The 16,135-nt window shown below is 52.6% G+C and overlaps 1 protein-coding gene across 11 annotated transcripts; it reads right to left on the bottom strand.

Annotated features, from left to right (window-relative positions):
- Positions 1-8,605: 8,605 nt before the first annotated feature.
- Positions 8,606-15,246, bottom strand: Nrsn2 (neurensin 2). Of its 11 annotated transcripts, none has more exons than XM_063248563.1 (5): positions 14,948-14,966; positions 14,411-14,579; positions 13,389-13,479; positions 11,877-12,098; positions 8,606-10,059 (listed from the first exon to the last, which is right to left on the bottom strand). In XM_063248563.1, exons 3-5 carry the CDS (start codon positions 13,476-13,478, stop codon positions 9,634-9,636), a joined length of 738 nt encoding a protein of 245 aa, XP_063104633.1. In that variant the 5' UTR covers position 13,479; positions 14,411-14,579; positions 14,948-14,966; the 3' UTR covers positions 8,606-9,633. The 11 variants fall into 11 exon arrangements, with proteins under 11 accessions (XP_063104633.1, XP_063104635.1, XP_063104634.1 ...); XM_063248565.1 differs by having other exon boundaries at positions 11,877-12,077; XM_063248564.1 differs by lacking the exon at positions 14,948-14,966 and having other exon boundaries at positions 14,540-14,585.
- Between the last annotated feature and the right edge of the window lie 889 nt (positions 15,247-16,135).

Below are 16,135 nucleotides of genomic sequence, written 5' to 3'. Positions count from 1 at the left end.
TGCCTGCTTCTTTACTCATGGCCTCTGTCCCCAGAGAAATCCCAGCTACAGCCAGACATCCTGGTCACGGTCTCGCTAGAATCGAGAGGGCTGGGCTGGGGATTTAGCTCAGCAGCATAAGCGCCTGTCTGGCAAGTATGAGGTCACAAGTTCAATCCCCAGTACCAAAACAATAAAAATAAATAAATTAAAAAATAGAACCAAGAGGGCTGGTGCTCAGGAACAGGCCCCTGCTGCCTACCCCTGTTCTTCTCCTCCCTTGCTCCAGGGTAAGGATGGCTAAGGTGACAGCGAGGACCAGGCTGCAGAAGGTGCAGGAGAGAGGACAGGGACTCTGAGGTCAGTCCTAGCCACTGCCACCTACCGATTCACTCTGTCCATGTTCCCATCACTAATGCACAGTCTTCCCTCCCAGAGCACCCTATTCCTTTCCTCAGAAGACTTGTTACCACTGGGCTACGGACTGTCACACTCAGCTCAGGCATGACTGTCCCAGTGCTCAAATCTGTTTTTCAGCAGCCACATTGTTCTCAGCAAAAAAAAAAAAAAAAAAAAAAAAAAAAAATTTTTTTTGTTTTTTTCCTTTTTATCGGTACCAGGAATTGAACTCACGACTGCCTGTTTTCAAGGCAGGCGCTTATGCCACTGAGCTAAACCCCCAGCCCTCTCAGCAAAAATTTCATTCCACAGCACCAGTGCTGCCCTTGGCAAACACAGGACAGCCTGTAGTAAAGAAGGATAAAGCAGAACAAGATTTCCCATCATCAGGACATCAGATAACATCCATACATTTGCACTGGATGTTCCGAGAGCTTTGACCACTGACATTTGCTTAGACCTCCTCACCTGAGCCCTGAGCTCATTTCTGCAGAATGGTGAAGTCAGAGGTTTGTGGTTTGTATTTTTCTAGTAAACTCTCTAGTCTCTCCATGAAGCTGACACAGGAATAATGTCAGGACTTCACATGAGATAAGGGAAACACCATGACTTCCCAGCCTGCTGGAAGGCTGACATGCTGTGTTCATGTTCCTAAAATTAAAGAAAGAATTCTGATGAACAATGGAGGTTAAGAGTAGGAAATTTATTGAAGGAAAGACAGCCCTTGCCTAAGAGAGATAGGAGGGGACCGGAAAGTGGGTTGTCCATGAACCCCTTCTCAAAGGAAGTTTTATAGAGCAAAATCGTGAGTTGGGTATAAATTGGGACAAAACTATGGGCAACCAATAAGATTGCAAGTAGAGTCACTTAGGTATATGGACTGAATGGGAAAGCAAGTCACTGTACAACCACACATGGAAAGAACAAAGACCTTTCCTGGACAGGAGGGGTCAGGAGGTGTTGGGAGCCGCAGCCCCGAGCCCGGTCGCCTCACTTGGCGGACGTGAGGCCTGTAGTAAAGAGTAAAGCCTGAGGTAGATTACCCCTCCCATCGAGCACGTTAGTTTCCTGCTTACCGCGTAAGCAACCCGCTCAACAATATAGTCTGCCTGGCAACTGATGATGTTAGCCAATCAGCTTGCCTTGCTTACTTTAACATGATTGGACACTGTATCCGTATATATACTGGTGCCACCCCTGGGGGGGAAGAAGAAGCCCGGAAGTAGAAGCCCAGAAGGAGCCGCGGGGAGTGGACCAAAGGAGGCTTCGGCTGGGAGCGATCCCAGGGCAGGCTGTACGGAGAAGAAAAATAAAAGAAAAGGTTGTCCACTGCCAGACTTTGTCGTGTGTCCTTCCTGCCGGCCGGGAGCGGACATCGACAAGGAGGCCTTGGTCCCCACCGTGCCTGATGTGTGTTTAGCCTATCAATCATTATTGGTTTTTGTTTGTTTGTTCGTTTTTTGTCTTTTTCGTTTTTATCGGTACCAGGGATTGAACTCACGACTGCCTGCTTGCAAGGCAGGCGCTTATGCCGCTGAGCTAAGTCCCCAGCCCCCAACCATTATTGTTGATCCTTCAGAGGAGCATGCAGATGGCCTCCGAGGCCTGGCCTTTAACAAATGCACCTCCATCCACAGTTGTAATACATTCTCATCTTCTGCACTGCCTTCTTCCAGGGCCCGGCGCTGTCTGCCTGCCAATCATATTTCCACCCAACTTAGCTGTGTATAATAAAGCCTGTGCCTATCTACCAGGCATCTGTCCCCACACACACACTTCCAATAGCACTGAACCTTGTTTCTGATCTTGGTCAATTTGGAAACAAAAATGTCTTTGTGCAGCTTTGACAGGGGTTCCTTTTGAACTGATGGGAGAATCTTCCACTTTGCAGTCCCGAAGGTGGGTGAGGAAGAGGGACGCCTACACTCAGCAATCCCAGCTGCGTTGGTGGCCCGAGATGGCGGGGTGGTGATGAGAGGAGGGAGAAGTGCTGGCTCAGCGGGGTGTGGCCAGCTAGACACCATGCCCCACTGCAGCAGTCCCAGCTCTCTCTGCTTCGGTCCTCTCCCACCTCCACGGTCTCTCTACGTGTGCACACCACAGCCCCCAGGAAACCCCCACCCTTCCTTAGTAAGTCATCGTCTACTGCCTGCTGTTTAAGCTTTGCCCAGAGTTTTCATGAGGCTGGAACTGGGTGACACTGGGTCCCCCTAGCAGCCCACAAGGCACCAACATCTGGCCCAGGACACATGGTCAGGACAGGAGGAGGGAGAGAAACAGGAGGTCCTCTGGGCTGCAGCAGGTCCAGGTCCACAAGGCCAGGCTGGCAGAGGAAGAGCCCCTCCTGCCAGCGCTCAGATCCAACTCAGCAGATGTGTGATGGGGTGAGGTGGGCCAGATTATGTTAGAATCTAAAGGTGCAGTGGTGCACTCCTTGTAAACCCAGCACACAGGAAGCTAAGGCAGGAGGATCACTAAAAGTTCTATGCCAACCTGGGCTGCAAAGCAAGTTTAAGGCCAGCCTGAACTGCATAGTGGGACCCTGTCTCAAAAGAAAAACAGAGAATCCAAAGCTGTCTCAGCTGGTTCTGCCCGTAATACTCAGGTGAGGGTCTGTGCAGGCTGTGTGCCTATGTATGTCCCTGGGGTATGTGTGTGTGTGTGTGTGTGTGTGTGTGTGTGTGTGTGTGTGTGAAGTGTGTCTCTTTGTGGCAACCTGGAGTCAGACAAAATGCTTGAGTTCTGGGGTCAGGACAGACTTTGGCTTGAGATCCCGAACAGCTTCTGATTATCGGTGTGATATCAGCTATCAGTCAGTCACCTGTCCTCTCTGAGCATCAGATCTCGGGTCCCTGATGTTGGAACAGTGACAAGTTGGGGCAGATCCCTGCTCACCTGGCTGGGTCATCTTTCATCTTTTCCTGTTCTCCCACCTCCCCTGAAGTTCTTCCTGCCTCAGGACCTTCGGTTCCATTTTATAGACTTTCCAGTCTCCTGTCAAAGGTCACCTTCTCGGTGAGGTCCTCCCCAGACACTCATAAAGCACTGTGCCAGCCCGGCCCCTGTCATCTGCCCCTCCTCTCTAATTCTGTCTGCTTTTATTTATAACACTTGTTATGGTTTGGCATAATGTCATTTACGTATTCAACTGCATATTCTCTGTCCTCTTGCCCCATTAAAATGTAAGAACCCCCATGTCTCACCCAGGCTCCAGCACCTACCAGATGGGCAACAAAAAGTGCTGAATGAAGTAATGTGAGGTGCTCAGTACAATGCCTGATACAGCATACAGATTCAGCCTTAACGGGGTGCAGTGGTACCTGCCTGTAAACCCAGCTATTCAGCTATTCAGCGTGCTTTAGCAAGAAGGTCAACAGTCCAAGGCCAGCCTAGACAATTTAGCAAGACCTTAGCTGAAAATGTGTGTGTGTGTGTGTGTGTGTGTGTGTGTGTGTTAAGTCTGGCACAGCACTTGGGAAGCTGAGGCTGGAGACTTGCTGCAAGTTCAAGGCCAGCTTTGGCTACATAGTGAGTCCAAGGCCAGCCTGAACTACACAGCAAGACTCTGTCTCAAAAACACCAAAATATATACATTTACTTATTATTTACATATTATACATTATGTATAATATATAAATATATTATTTGTGTATCATATAGAAATATATTTATTATTTATTAATTTATATACCACATAGAAATATAATATATATATTGTTTAAAAGGCTGGGTGAGGCCGGGGATTTAGCTCAGTGGCTTAAACACCTGCCTGGCAAGCACATGGTCATGAGTTTCATTCCTGGTACCCAAAAATAAATAAATAAACAGAAGGCTGAGTGACACAGTTCAGTGACCGCACTTGCCCAGCATGTGGGTGCCCGGGTACACACAGGGGCACACATGCCTCTCTCTCACACATTCTTGTTCCCCTGGACACCGAGGCCCTGTTTGCACTATCTGGGTCACCCTACGGTGTCAGTGGTCCTCTTAGCTCCCCAGCCTGTTGGTGTCAGGCCAGCTGTCACTTTGCACCTGTCCCGTGTCCACGTCAGTCACTAAGAAGCCACAGCACCAGGCCATGGCAGACACTCAAAAGTTGTGAAATAATTTGCTCCTTCCCTCATTTCAGGGCTATGAATTTATTTACTCCTTCCTTCCTTCCTTCCTTCCTTCCTTCCTTCCTTCCCTTCCTCAATCCCTTTGGTCACTTGTCCTCTCATTCAGGGCCCCCAGAGCTGGCTAGGCTCCTGGTCCTCACCTCACCCCATCACACATCTGCTGAGTTGGATCTGAGCGCTGGCAGCAGTGGCTCTTCCTCGGCCAGCCTGGCCTGGACCTGCTGCAGCACAGATGACCTCCTGTTTCTCTCCCTCCTCCTGTCCTGACCATGTGTCCTGGGCCAGATGCTTGTGAAATCCTGTGAGTCCTTCCTTCTCCAGCTCTCCAACAGCCTGGCACACAGAGCTTGGCTTTGGCAAGGCAGGGCTAGGAAGTGACAGCCCTGCTGACAGCAGCCCAGGCTGGGACTTGGAGGGTGACCAAGGTCACTGGGCACATCACCATACACAGATACACATTCATGAGCACACCTGTGACAGGCTCACACGAGAATGTGGCCTGGAAAAGGACAGGACAAGTCCAAGGCTACAGGGCAAGTCAACATGGGAATCCAGACATGGCATTCATTCATGGATCTGTCTACACAGCAGGTGGAGGAAGACACTACAGACATTTCCTGGCTTCTCTGAGCTTAGCTTTGACTGCATATAGTAAGTGCTTGATAAACGTGGCTGCTAAAAAGAAAAAAGGATCAGTGGAAGAGCAAGGGCGAATAAACATGTAGTGTGTTGTGTGTCTACAGATTTCATTATAATCACCTGAAGGCATGTTGGTGCGTATCCAGGCCGGAACATGTTTGTATGAGCACTTGGCTGTGAACTCATGCGGCCGGCTGTTCCTTTCCAGCCACACACATCATCTCTGGGGTGCTGCCCCAGGGGCTCTTCCCAGTACCCATCACAGGCAGGGATGCTTGCTGCCGAGACTACCAGGACCCTGTGAGGGGCTGCGCCTGTGCCCCTTCCATATCAGGCTGGCCAGTCTTGCACTCTGGGCTCATTTCTGCATCTGTGCATGCAGGAAAGACTGGGCGTTCGGGAACTGCACAGCTTGGACTCAGATTTCCACTCTGCTAGCTGTCCCATCTCAGACAGCCAACTTGGACGCTCTGCATTCTGCTTCTTTGTCTCTGAATGGAGAGCTGGAGACAGTGCCACGCCCCTTAGGATGGTGTAAGGGCTCAAATCCACATCCAGTATTGAGGACACAGCCCAGACCAGACACCCAGAGAGAACCACTATCACATGATTTAGTGACTTAGCAAGCTCTAGTCTCTAAACAAAAAATAAAATAAAAAGAGATGGGAATGTACCTCAGTGCTAAGGCCTTGGGTTAAAAATTGCCAGTAAGAAAAAAAAATAAAACAAACTGTGTGTGATGGTGCACAGCTATAATCCCAGCACTTGGGAGGCTGAAGCAGGAGGATCACCACAAATTCAAGAGCAACCTGGTTTGCATAGTGAGTTCAAGGCCATGACAAGACCCTGTCTCAAGCAAACAAACAAGCAAAAGAAAAGAGAGAGAGAGAGAGAGAGAGAGAGAGAGAGAGAGAGAGAGACTTAATCTCTGAGACTCAGAGATTAAGAGACTTCTGAAGTTCACAGTGCCTCCAAACAGGGGGAGGGGTGTGTACTGACTTTCTCTCAGCTGGGAGGGGTAGGAGACAAGATTGAGATTCTGGAGCAGGGGTGTTGCCGACTGTCTCTCTGATCCCCCAGCCAGCTTGCACCCCACCTGACACCTGCTGGAGTCTAGGAATGTCACTTGGTTTCTCTTCCCGACTCAGGGATCACAGCTCCCTGCCCGTAAAGGCCAGGCGGCGGCCCCAGATCACTCTTTCTTTGGTGGAAAGAACCTCATCCCCCAGGGAAGAAGGCCTCCCGGATGGCGTGGCACTCAGCTCTTGCGTGAAAGAGGGGGAGCAGGAGGTCCACCCGCTGGTCAGCCTCCTTCCTGTTCCCCTAGATATACCCCTCAGAAGAAAATGGGTGGGGGTGGAAACAGCTTTCCTCCAGGTCAGGACGCTGTCGAAGGCCCAGCTGCCACCGCCAGAGGGCACCCTGAGAGCACCTCGGGCTCTCAGCCTTCTGTCTGCACCTCAGGTCTCCTGTGCACCCTGCAGCTGTCTGTAGCACTCTTTTCATGTCACCTAGGCGGTGGCAGCTGGTAGTGTTCAAATCCCCCATCTGTGTGTGTGTGTGTGTGTGTGTGTGTGTGTGTGTGTGTGTGTGTATTTTACTGGGGATTGAACCGAGGTTTTTGTACTGCGCTACAAACCCTGCCCTTTTTATTTTTTAAAAATATCTCATTATGTTGCTAAATTACTGTGGGTCTGTTTAAACTTAAAATCCTTCTGCCTCAGCCTTCCAGAGGGCAAGATTACAGTCATGCACCACCACACCCGTTTTGAAACTTTTTAGTTTGAAATACTGTTAGACTGAGAGAAGGGCTGTTGCATAGTCTTTTGCTATGTCTCCCCAGTCTCCTCCAACCTCAGGGAGTGTCTTATTCTTCTCAAGAACCTGGATTTGTGACCTGGATCTCAGTTCTAGGGTGGAACCCCATCCCGGGCACGTACTCTGCCTGAGCCACACCTAGCCTCTGATCTGGGTGGGTTTTTTTGTTTTTTTGGTATTTTTGGGACAGAGTCTCACTCTGCAGTTCAGACTGGCCTTGAGCTCACTTTTTAGTCCAGGTTGGTCTCAAACTTGCAATGATCCTCCTGCCTCAGCCTCTCAAGTGCTGGGATTACATGTGTGCACCACCACGTCAAGCTCGACCTGGGAGATTTTGGAGAACGCTAGGCAGACTTTCAGCAGGGCAGATTTCCTGCCTAGGCTGAAGTTATGGTTAGGGAAAGGACAGCACCCAGTTGACATGCCCTTCTTGCCCTTGTTTTGGAGGGCTTGATATCAACCCTTGTCCTGCTGATGTTACCCTGATCCTTTGGTTAAGGTGTTGTCTGCCAGACTTTTCCACCTGACATCACTATATTTGCTTTTAAGTTCTACGTGTCGGAAGCAAATGGCTCAGTCCAGCCCCAATTCAAGGAGAGTAGAATGAAGCTCCCAACCAGCAGAGCATCGAAGAACTGGCAACTGGATGGTGACACCACCACAGCAATGACTGCACGTCTGTGGGAGATTCCTTGACACGACACGGATAGCCTGTGTCACCTGAAGTTTCTATTCATTTTTGTCATTCATCGGACAGATTTTCCTATGACGGTTATTACTGTGGTTTGGTTTGATTTTGAGAGACAAGGTCTCTATGTAGCCCAGACAGGCCTGCTTCAGCCTCCCAAGTACTGAAACACAGATGTCCATTACCGGATCCTGATCCTAACTTAGGATTCTGGGCAGAGGAGGAACTTGACCTAACATGTGTATTTGTTGGATCGGTCTGACTGGTCTGGCTGCTGCTTCAGGATGAGGCTTGGGGAGGGTGTGCGGCTGTGTGTGTGTAAGGTGGAATTCAGGGAGATGCTCATGCCATAGCCTACATGACAGGTGCCAGTGGCTTCGCTCAGGAACTGGCCTGGCCCAGGTGTGGGAGGGAACAGGATATGTGTCCAAGATCGAGTCGATGGTCCCTGGCTGACTCATGGCTGAGGAAAGGAAGCAGTCAAGAAGCCACTCCCTAAGATGCAGGCGGTGGCGGGCGGCTTGGTGGGGGCAAGGGTGGGAGGCCAGCTTGGAGTGGTTGAGTCGAAATTCAGCCTCCAGAAAAAGCAGTTGTAAATGCACGCGTGGCGCTCAGGAAGCAGGTCCGGGGGAAACAGTCCTTCCCAGGACCAGCCGGCGCCGAGGTGAGGTGTGTTCAGGTCTGCAAAGCTCCCAGGACAGCGCAGGGGCAGCAGCAACAGCGGTCAGGTCCGGTCCGGTCCGGTCCTGTCCGGGATCGCTCCTTCGGCCCCAGCCTCTCCTCCCCCTCCCCGGGGATGCGGTGTCTCCCTTAGTCCCTCTCAGGCCGGACCAGCGGGGCCAGCATCCAACCCACTCCCGGGGGCCTCTCCCATCGCTAGGTACCGAACCTGTAAACTGAAGGCGCGCGGCTCCCCTCTCCCTCCTTCCCCAGTCCCAGGATGCGAGAAAGGCAGCGAAGCGGCGGCGGAGGCCCCAACTGTTTATTGAAGGGGTCGTAGGACGGGTCGGGGAGTCGGGGAGGCTGCACGCGGCGGGAGGCTGTGGTCGGGCTGGCTGAGCAGCACAGCGATTGCGATGGTTCCCTCGGGGCAGGAGAGGGGGCGGGGAGCGCGTCTCTCCAGCGGGCTCGGGGCGCCCCCTGGTGGCAGAGGAGGAGATGACGGTCCCGGCTGAGGAGGGAGCAGCGGTGTTTCCAGGGTGGCCTCTTTGTCATCACGAGGGCACTGATGCTCAGGGGGTGAGCTTGGAGGGAGCAAAGACTTCGCTTCTCCTGTTTCCTGGCTCTTAGGGACCATTTAAATCTGTGTCCAAAGTAGGCACCTGACAACCACCAGGCCTCCAGCTAGTCTCCTGGGCCAAACCTGTCCTCACCCCGAAACCCTCCCTGGAAACAGTAAGTTGGGGAGCTCTGCTCTTGCTGCACAATCAGAGCTGGCCCAGGTGGGTTCCAGTTCCTGCACACAGCCTTGCTCTGTGAGTGACCCTGACACACCCCTCTCAGCGTGCCTCAGCCTCCTGCACTTCCAACGGGATGATCAGTGCCTGAGATGGCTGGACTGGGCAGCTCCAGTGCCTCAGTGCAGGTAGGAAGCAAGGTGTGGGGTAAATGTTTTCACACCATCTTGAGCTTCGTGGGAGATGAGAGCAGCTGGACCTGGTCTGATGTCAAAGAGACAGGAACTGATGGTCTAAAGGGCAAGGGGCCCAAGGTCAGAAGAGAGTGGCGACTGTTTGAGGGAAATGTCCTCTGCCCCTGAAGGGCCCTGGAGAGGAGGGGCAGGAAGCCTTGAGCAGAAGTGCCACAGGGGAGGAGTTGGCACCTTAGGGCAGGGGTATGGGGAGGCGAGCTCCAAGTTTGACCTGGAGCTGGGCCTTCTGGGGCCTTGGGTAGAAAAGGTCCTGCTGAGAGAGAAGTTGAGGGACAGTAGGAGGGTGATGTGTGATGGGAGGAAGAAGGGGTTCATCTCTCCTTGAGCTACCTCACGGGCACTCAGGAGTCCCTCTTGGGTTGGCCGGTCTGCACGCAAGATTGCCCTAAGGGGCCCCTGCTGGTCGAAAACCATGACTGATCACTGGCATTATGAAAGATGGGGGACAGCTGCTGCTCCGGCTCATCCCTGAAGACCTCCACATGGTTGTCGGCTTCAGTGTCCAAGGGCTCCGCCTTGGCTTCGGGGTTTAGCCAGCCTGACACAGCCCACAAGAGGCAGATGGCCAGCAGGATCCCGGCTGCCCCACAGAGAGCCGTGCCTGCCAAGCGGCAGGCGCTCAGAGCCTTGTTGTAGTCAGCTGCCCGCGAATCTAGCATCGGCAGTTGTTCATTACTGACGGTCTCCAGCTTGGGGGGCACCGCGTAGCCGGTGGTCAGAGCTGCTATCCCCAGCAGCAGAAGCAGGCTTCCTGAAGACAGGCTGATCTGGGGAGAGACAGTCAGGATCACCTGGGATTCTAACTGGATCCCAACCATGAGAGAATGGCATCCCAAGACACAACAGTGGGATCTGGTGACATCAGCCATCCTGGTCTATTTGGAATCCTGAGGCCTCCTCATGGATTTCCTCTCCAACTCCCATAGGGCCCCTCCATCATTACTCAGCTCCCATCTTAGCCCCCTGGCCTTTCTACCCTCTATCTCTCGGCCAGGTCTGTACCTATGCATGCTTAGTCTCATCTCAAACCTCTCCTCTCCTTAGAAACCAACTGGGACACCCAGGCTTGGGGCAGGACACTGCTGAGGATGCTGCACCAACTCTGCCCACAGTTGTTCTGTAATGTGCCCACCTCAGTGTACCCTCAGACCTGGGTTTGGGCTCCTGCCTGTGATGTTGGCCTGTTTCACTGTGGGGGGGAGCCTGTAGGAGCAGAGACTGTCCACTGGGGCTCAGTCAGTGCCTTTATGCCCGACACAGTGCTGGCACAGGGCAGAGGCTAATGCTGATGACTAGATGACCATACCTAGGAGTTCTTGTAGAGCAAGGGTCATGTCTTCTTAAATTCTTTGTCCTCACCTGGGTCTCCTTGACCACCCATGGCTGAGTCTACTTCCTTTCCTGGCATCCTCTGCACACCCGACCTGAGCTTGTGCGGGCTGGCATCTCTGCACCTAGCCTCCTCACTAGAACAAAGCCCTTCGAAAGCAGAAGCCTAAGTTTCCTACAATATTTAGCAAGAAACTATGCCCAGTGTAGGAACTGCAGGCTGACAACTCCCCCTTCCTGTTATGGATAAAACAGTTTGCTTCTCTCAGGTCTTTCCGCTCACTGCAATGGCACCCGAGTGCCACAGCACTGGGAAACCACGGCAAGACTGAAGAGGGCTGGACTTGGGCCTGCCAGTCTGTGTTCTTCCCTCCGGCATGATTTGTTCAGCCAGTGCTGCTGCCAGTGAAGCACACTGTTGCTTGTAAACAGCAACTTTTTGCTAGCTCTTCTGAAGTTTTTGCCTCTCTCTATAATCAGTTTGTTGACATTTATAAAATTTGCTGGACGTTTTTTGAGGATTGAGTCTGTAGATCTGTTTGGATAGAATTATGTCTTGACAATATTGAGACTTCCTATCTGTACATATTTTGCTAAATTTATACCCATTTCTACCTTCGGGAACGCATGTGCTGATGCAAATGGTGATGTATTTTGATTTGTGGCTATTCTGCTACTTTGCTTTTCTGTGGTAATGGGGGAACCAACTACCCTTTCTGGTCTGAGGGTTGGCACAGTAGCAGTCATTTGAGGAATGTGTAGGGAGAGCTTGAAGCTGCTGTGCTAAAAAGAATAGGGGCATCAACTGGGTGTGGTAATACACGCCTGTAACCCCAGCACTCCGGAGCCTGAGGCAGGAGAATCAATGCAAGTTTGAGAGCAGCCTGGGGTACAAAGTGAGCTCAAGGCCAGCCTGAACTGCATAGGGAGACTCTGTTTCAAAAAGAGGAAGAAAGAAATTAGGGGCATCGTGGAGCCCCTAAGTCTAAGAGAAAAGCTGAGTAATTTTCAGTGTACTGGTTTGAACTGCTGGGTCAAATTTTCCTGAAGGTACTGAATGTCTGATCTCTTACAGAAGACGAATGGCATTTTCTCTTTATTGTTTAAACCTGTTTGAATTCAGCTTTCCTTTGCTTGAACGTGCAAGACTCCTAGCTGCTATAACATGCCTTTACTTTCAAGTCTCTCAACATTCGGTTCAGTTTTGTCTCCTGCCTGCACCACAGGAACCCAGGAATTGCTCCTCTGACCTTACCTTCCAGCACAGTGAGGGCTGGCAGGGTTTGCAGGGACACAGGACCCGCGATCCTTCAGGATCATCGCTGAGCGCCGTGCCGGTGCAGTCCTCATAGAAGATGTGCAGGTAGGACCAGACCCCCTGCCACTTGCCTTCCTCCACCATGGTGGCACCACGGTTACAGACGCTGATGGGGTTGCAACCCAGCATGTTGGATCCCTGTGGGCAGGCAAGGTGCACCTGTTGGGGAAGGGACCCCAGAACTGCTTCTGGTGACTCTCCCATTTGGGCCCCACCCACTTGCCCCCTGAGGATTCAGAAGGAGCCAGTGGTCCAGGTGCTTAATCTGGTGCCTGCCACTGTGTAGACTCATGCTAGAGACTGTTAGCAGCTGTGACTGTGGGATTTGCAACCTGACTGTTGGGTTGACCCCCAGGCCACCACTGCCTTGCTGTGTGGCCTCAGACACATACTTTCACCTCACTAAGCCTTAGTTTCCGCTTCTGTAAAATGGGGTTATGAATAATGTCTGTTTCACTTGGCTATTGTGTCTGGTACTTAGGAAAGGCAGCTGTTAGGATTATGACTGTGACTTTTTTGTTATTATTCCTATCCTGAACTTGTGGAGGCCCGTGCCTAAAATGAGAGGTTCTTGTTTTATCTCTCTTCCCTCAGAGCCTCGCTCCCCTTTAGCCTCCTCCTCAGAGTAACTATCCTGGCTGACACCAGGCTGACATGAGCTGTGAAGCCCTGAATCTCCCTCCACAGGGATACATTCTGCAGCTGCCAGGCCCCACGGAGTTTGACTCCACCGAGGCAAAGCTCAGGATTAGCTCTTAGGCTTAAGGTCTGTCCCTATTAGCTAGGCATAGTGGTGGATGCCTGCAATCCTAGCTCTCTCTTGGAGCCTGAAGCAGGAGGATGGTAAGTTCAAACACTGCCTGGACAGATTAGTAACTTAGTGAGACCTCATCTCATTTAAAAAATAATAAAAAGGCTGCTCAATAACCAGGTCTCTTTTTTTGTTTCCTTCTTTTTGGTACTGGGGATCGAACTGATGACCTCGTGCTTGCCAGGCAGGCGCTTATGCCACTAAGCTAAATCTCCTGCCCAACCAGCCCTCTTTTCACCAAGGGGACACTGAGGCCATGAGAACAGTAGGTACAGGAGTGTCCACACACAAGGAGGGCCACAATCCAAGTAGGCAGGGTGCTCCAGGAGACCGGGTTTCTGTCTCTTCCCTACCCCAGATGGCCCTCAGCCCCTGCGAACAGCTTCAAACAAAACTAAAGTGTTTGTTCTAAAGGGTAAGACAGCTCTCTGGCCTCCCTCACTGCCAGTCTGGTGTGATCCTCAAATATCTGCGTAGAAATATACCAGCGCGCGTGCATGTGTGCACGTGCACACACACACCAAGCATCGTACAGAAACACGTGTGGACAGGCACATGGATACACCACACAAACACACACGTAAACGGACAGGTAAACACACTGATAATACGCGTGCTACACACACACACACACACACACAGTTGGAGTGCTTCTTGGAGACCCCGCAGAGCCAAAAGCGCACAGGATCGCTGTCAATCAAGCCTGTCCACAGGTCGCATATGTTCATCCTCATACAATTCAAGGAAAGAAAGAAAAAAGGGAAAAAAATTAAAGTGACAGAATGGGAAAAGGCAGAGGCTAAAAGCTCAAGAGTGACGCAGGCAGGCGAGGCGGGAGGTGTGGACAAGCGGAGCCCGCGGGGCGGGGCGTGGCCCGCGCATTTCCCGCCCACCCCGGAGAGGCGGGGTGGGGAGAATGAATGAGGGATAGTTTGTGGAGCCTCAGGGCAAAGACAGTCAATCAGAACCCCACGTAAGAGTCCTGGGAGGGGACTCAGGTCAGCCCCTCCCTTTTAATTTACTGCGTCCTCCGTCCCCCAAATGGGTGTAATCACTCAATCGCAAAGGTACCCGAGCAGCAAGGTGACCTTGACAGGATCGCCCCCCTCCGGCAGCCCCTCCCCTAGTCTGCGTCTGAGGAAGAAGTCACTCCCGCGAGGGGAGGCGGGCAGGGAGATGACGCCAACTGCGGGGTTGCCATAGGAACCTCAGGAAGTGGTCCCAGGCGGCAGAGCGAGGACCGCTGGGGGGAGCGGGAAAAGGAGACTGCGTGTTGGGGGCAAGGGGCTGCGGCTGAGGGGGCAGGGGAGATGCACGCGCCGTGGGACGAGCCCGAGGGTGAAGACGTGTGCACCCGGTCGCCCTGCACGGCCTCTACTGTTTCCCGCCCAGACCCCCGGGCCCACCTCCTCCAGCGCCCCGCGCTGCCCCGCCCCTCTCCACTAGGGAAATCAGGTCCCCCAGAGCAGCCCTCTTTCTGACTCGACTATCCTTTCCCCCGGTGAGATTAAACCTCTCCCAAGTGGTTCTAGAGGGAAACTGAGGCTGACTGGAACAGGAATCTGGGAGGCGTGGAGGACCGCGTCCTCTGAAGCCTCCACCCGGCCCAGGGGTGACGGGCCTGAGGCTCTTTGCCCGGCTGCCTCCAGGGGACCCTCACCTCGCAGAATCCGGGGCCGTCCTAGCGGGACGAGACAGTACTGGGGATCCGACTAGAGGGTGGGCTCCTCGAAATCCCGGGGACGCCGGGCAGGGGTCCTGGCGCGCGTGGGGCGGGGGCCGAGCTCACCGATCTGCCTGTCGTCTCCACCGAGCGAACAGCAGCTAGGCTGGAGCAGAGCAAAAGTGGGCTCGGTTCGCGCCTGCGCCGCAGCTGGGGCGGGGGTGACAAGGGGGAGGGGAGGAGGGGGCGCCTGCGCCTGGCGGGCTCCGGAGACTGCGGCCGGTTCCCAGGCTGCGCAGGACCCTTTCCTGAGTTCCTTCTCCTTCGGAGACCCCAGACCCACTGCTCACTGAGACGCCACGCCTCCTGGGCCTCACTCACTCTGCAAGCTCTCCGAATTCTGGCCCGCAGGTGTCCCCCCCCCTCCCCAGCCTTCATCACTTCACTGCACCTTTGCCTCATCTCCCACACCCCACACCCCCGCCTCGAGCAAATGTTGGTGTGGGGGCCAGATATTGGCAAGAAGTAACTCACCTTTGCTCTCTGGAGGGAGGCAGAGACAGCCTCCCCCAGTTCTGCCCTGGCCATCCAGCACCAGCAGCCACTTCCTGGAGTATCAACCTTTGGCGGGCATCAGCGCCAGCTTCCTGACTGTACACATTTGCTCGGTGGTCTTGGGGAAGTCACTGTGTCTTCTGAACTTCAGGCACCGCTGAACAAACTTCCTTTCACATCGTAATCATCTGTGCTGTCTCTCCCTGTGCCAGCAAAAGGCTGGAACAACCTGGGTAATTTTAACCAGTGCTACGAGTTCCTTAGCCCTGGGTGGATGTGGGTCTATGTGTCCTCTCTGAATCACAATGAGTCGATAACCAACCGGACCTCCAAGGCTGGGACAGGAAAGAACTTACAATCAGCCAGCATCCAGAGTGGGAGGAGGCCGTGGCCCACCCTGTGGGGAGGCCTAGCTCAGGAAGGCACCACACCCCCGTCGTTGGGGCTTACCCTTTGAGCTGCCTGAGCGCTGCAAAGCAGCTGATGACTGCAGTCCCCAAGGAGCTTTCACCTTCAAGTCATGCCAGGGAGACCTCACACAGTGTGGAGCAGAGAGGACACAGAATCCACAGCGTCATCCAGTAGCTATTGGTTTACACTAGTAGGGTTCTGGTGACTTTTTAGGTGCTGATAGTAATTGGAACACAATTGAAATACCCAGTTGATAGGAGATACGTTGTGTAAATGGTTATATATCTATTCATGGAATACTATGCAGCCATCAAAGAAGGAATTGTTCCTACACTTCAAGATCAGTGAAGGAAAAAGCAGTAGTATGTAAATGCTTGGTAGTAAAAAAAAAAAGGCAATAATATGCTTCATATTTGCAATTCTCCAAAAGTAAGTTGGAACATAAAGAGAAGTTGTGGGAGGGTAGACATAAAAGAGGTGACTGTGGATTTGTAGTGGGAGGCTGGCTATGGGCATGGGCAAGGAAGTTCACTGTTTACTACTTCTGGTCAGTTATTTGTTGTTTTTGTAGTCTGGGTGAGAAATCCTGAAGAGATTGGGTTAAAGAGTTGAAGTGGGCAGGGGAGAGGGAGACGATGCAGATTTAAGCTGCATCCCTGAAATGCAGCCAGCAGAACTTGGTGACTAAGCATTGAGGGCAGGGAGGGTATGATTGTCATAGTGTCAGGTCAAGTGGGCAATGCTGTCATCGAGAGA

Source organism: Cavia porcellus, unplaced genomic scaffold (assembly GCF_034190915.1).
Source record: "Cavia porcellus strain 051 isolate PalLab524CR breed Dunkin Hartley unplaced genomic scaffold, mCavPor4.1 scaffold_5, whole genome shotgun sequence".
Classification (NCBI taxonomy): domain Eukaryota; kingdom Metazoa; phylum Chordata; class Mammalia; order Rodentia; family Caviidae; genus Cavia; species Cavia porcellus.
Note: the sequence above shows the minus strand (reverse complement) of the source record. Positions and strands in the feature narration are given on the sequence as shown.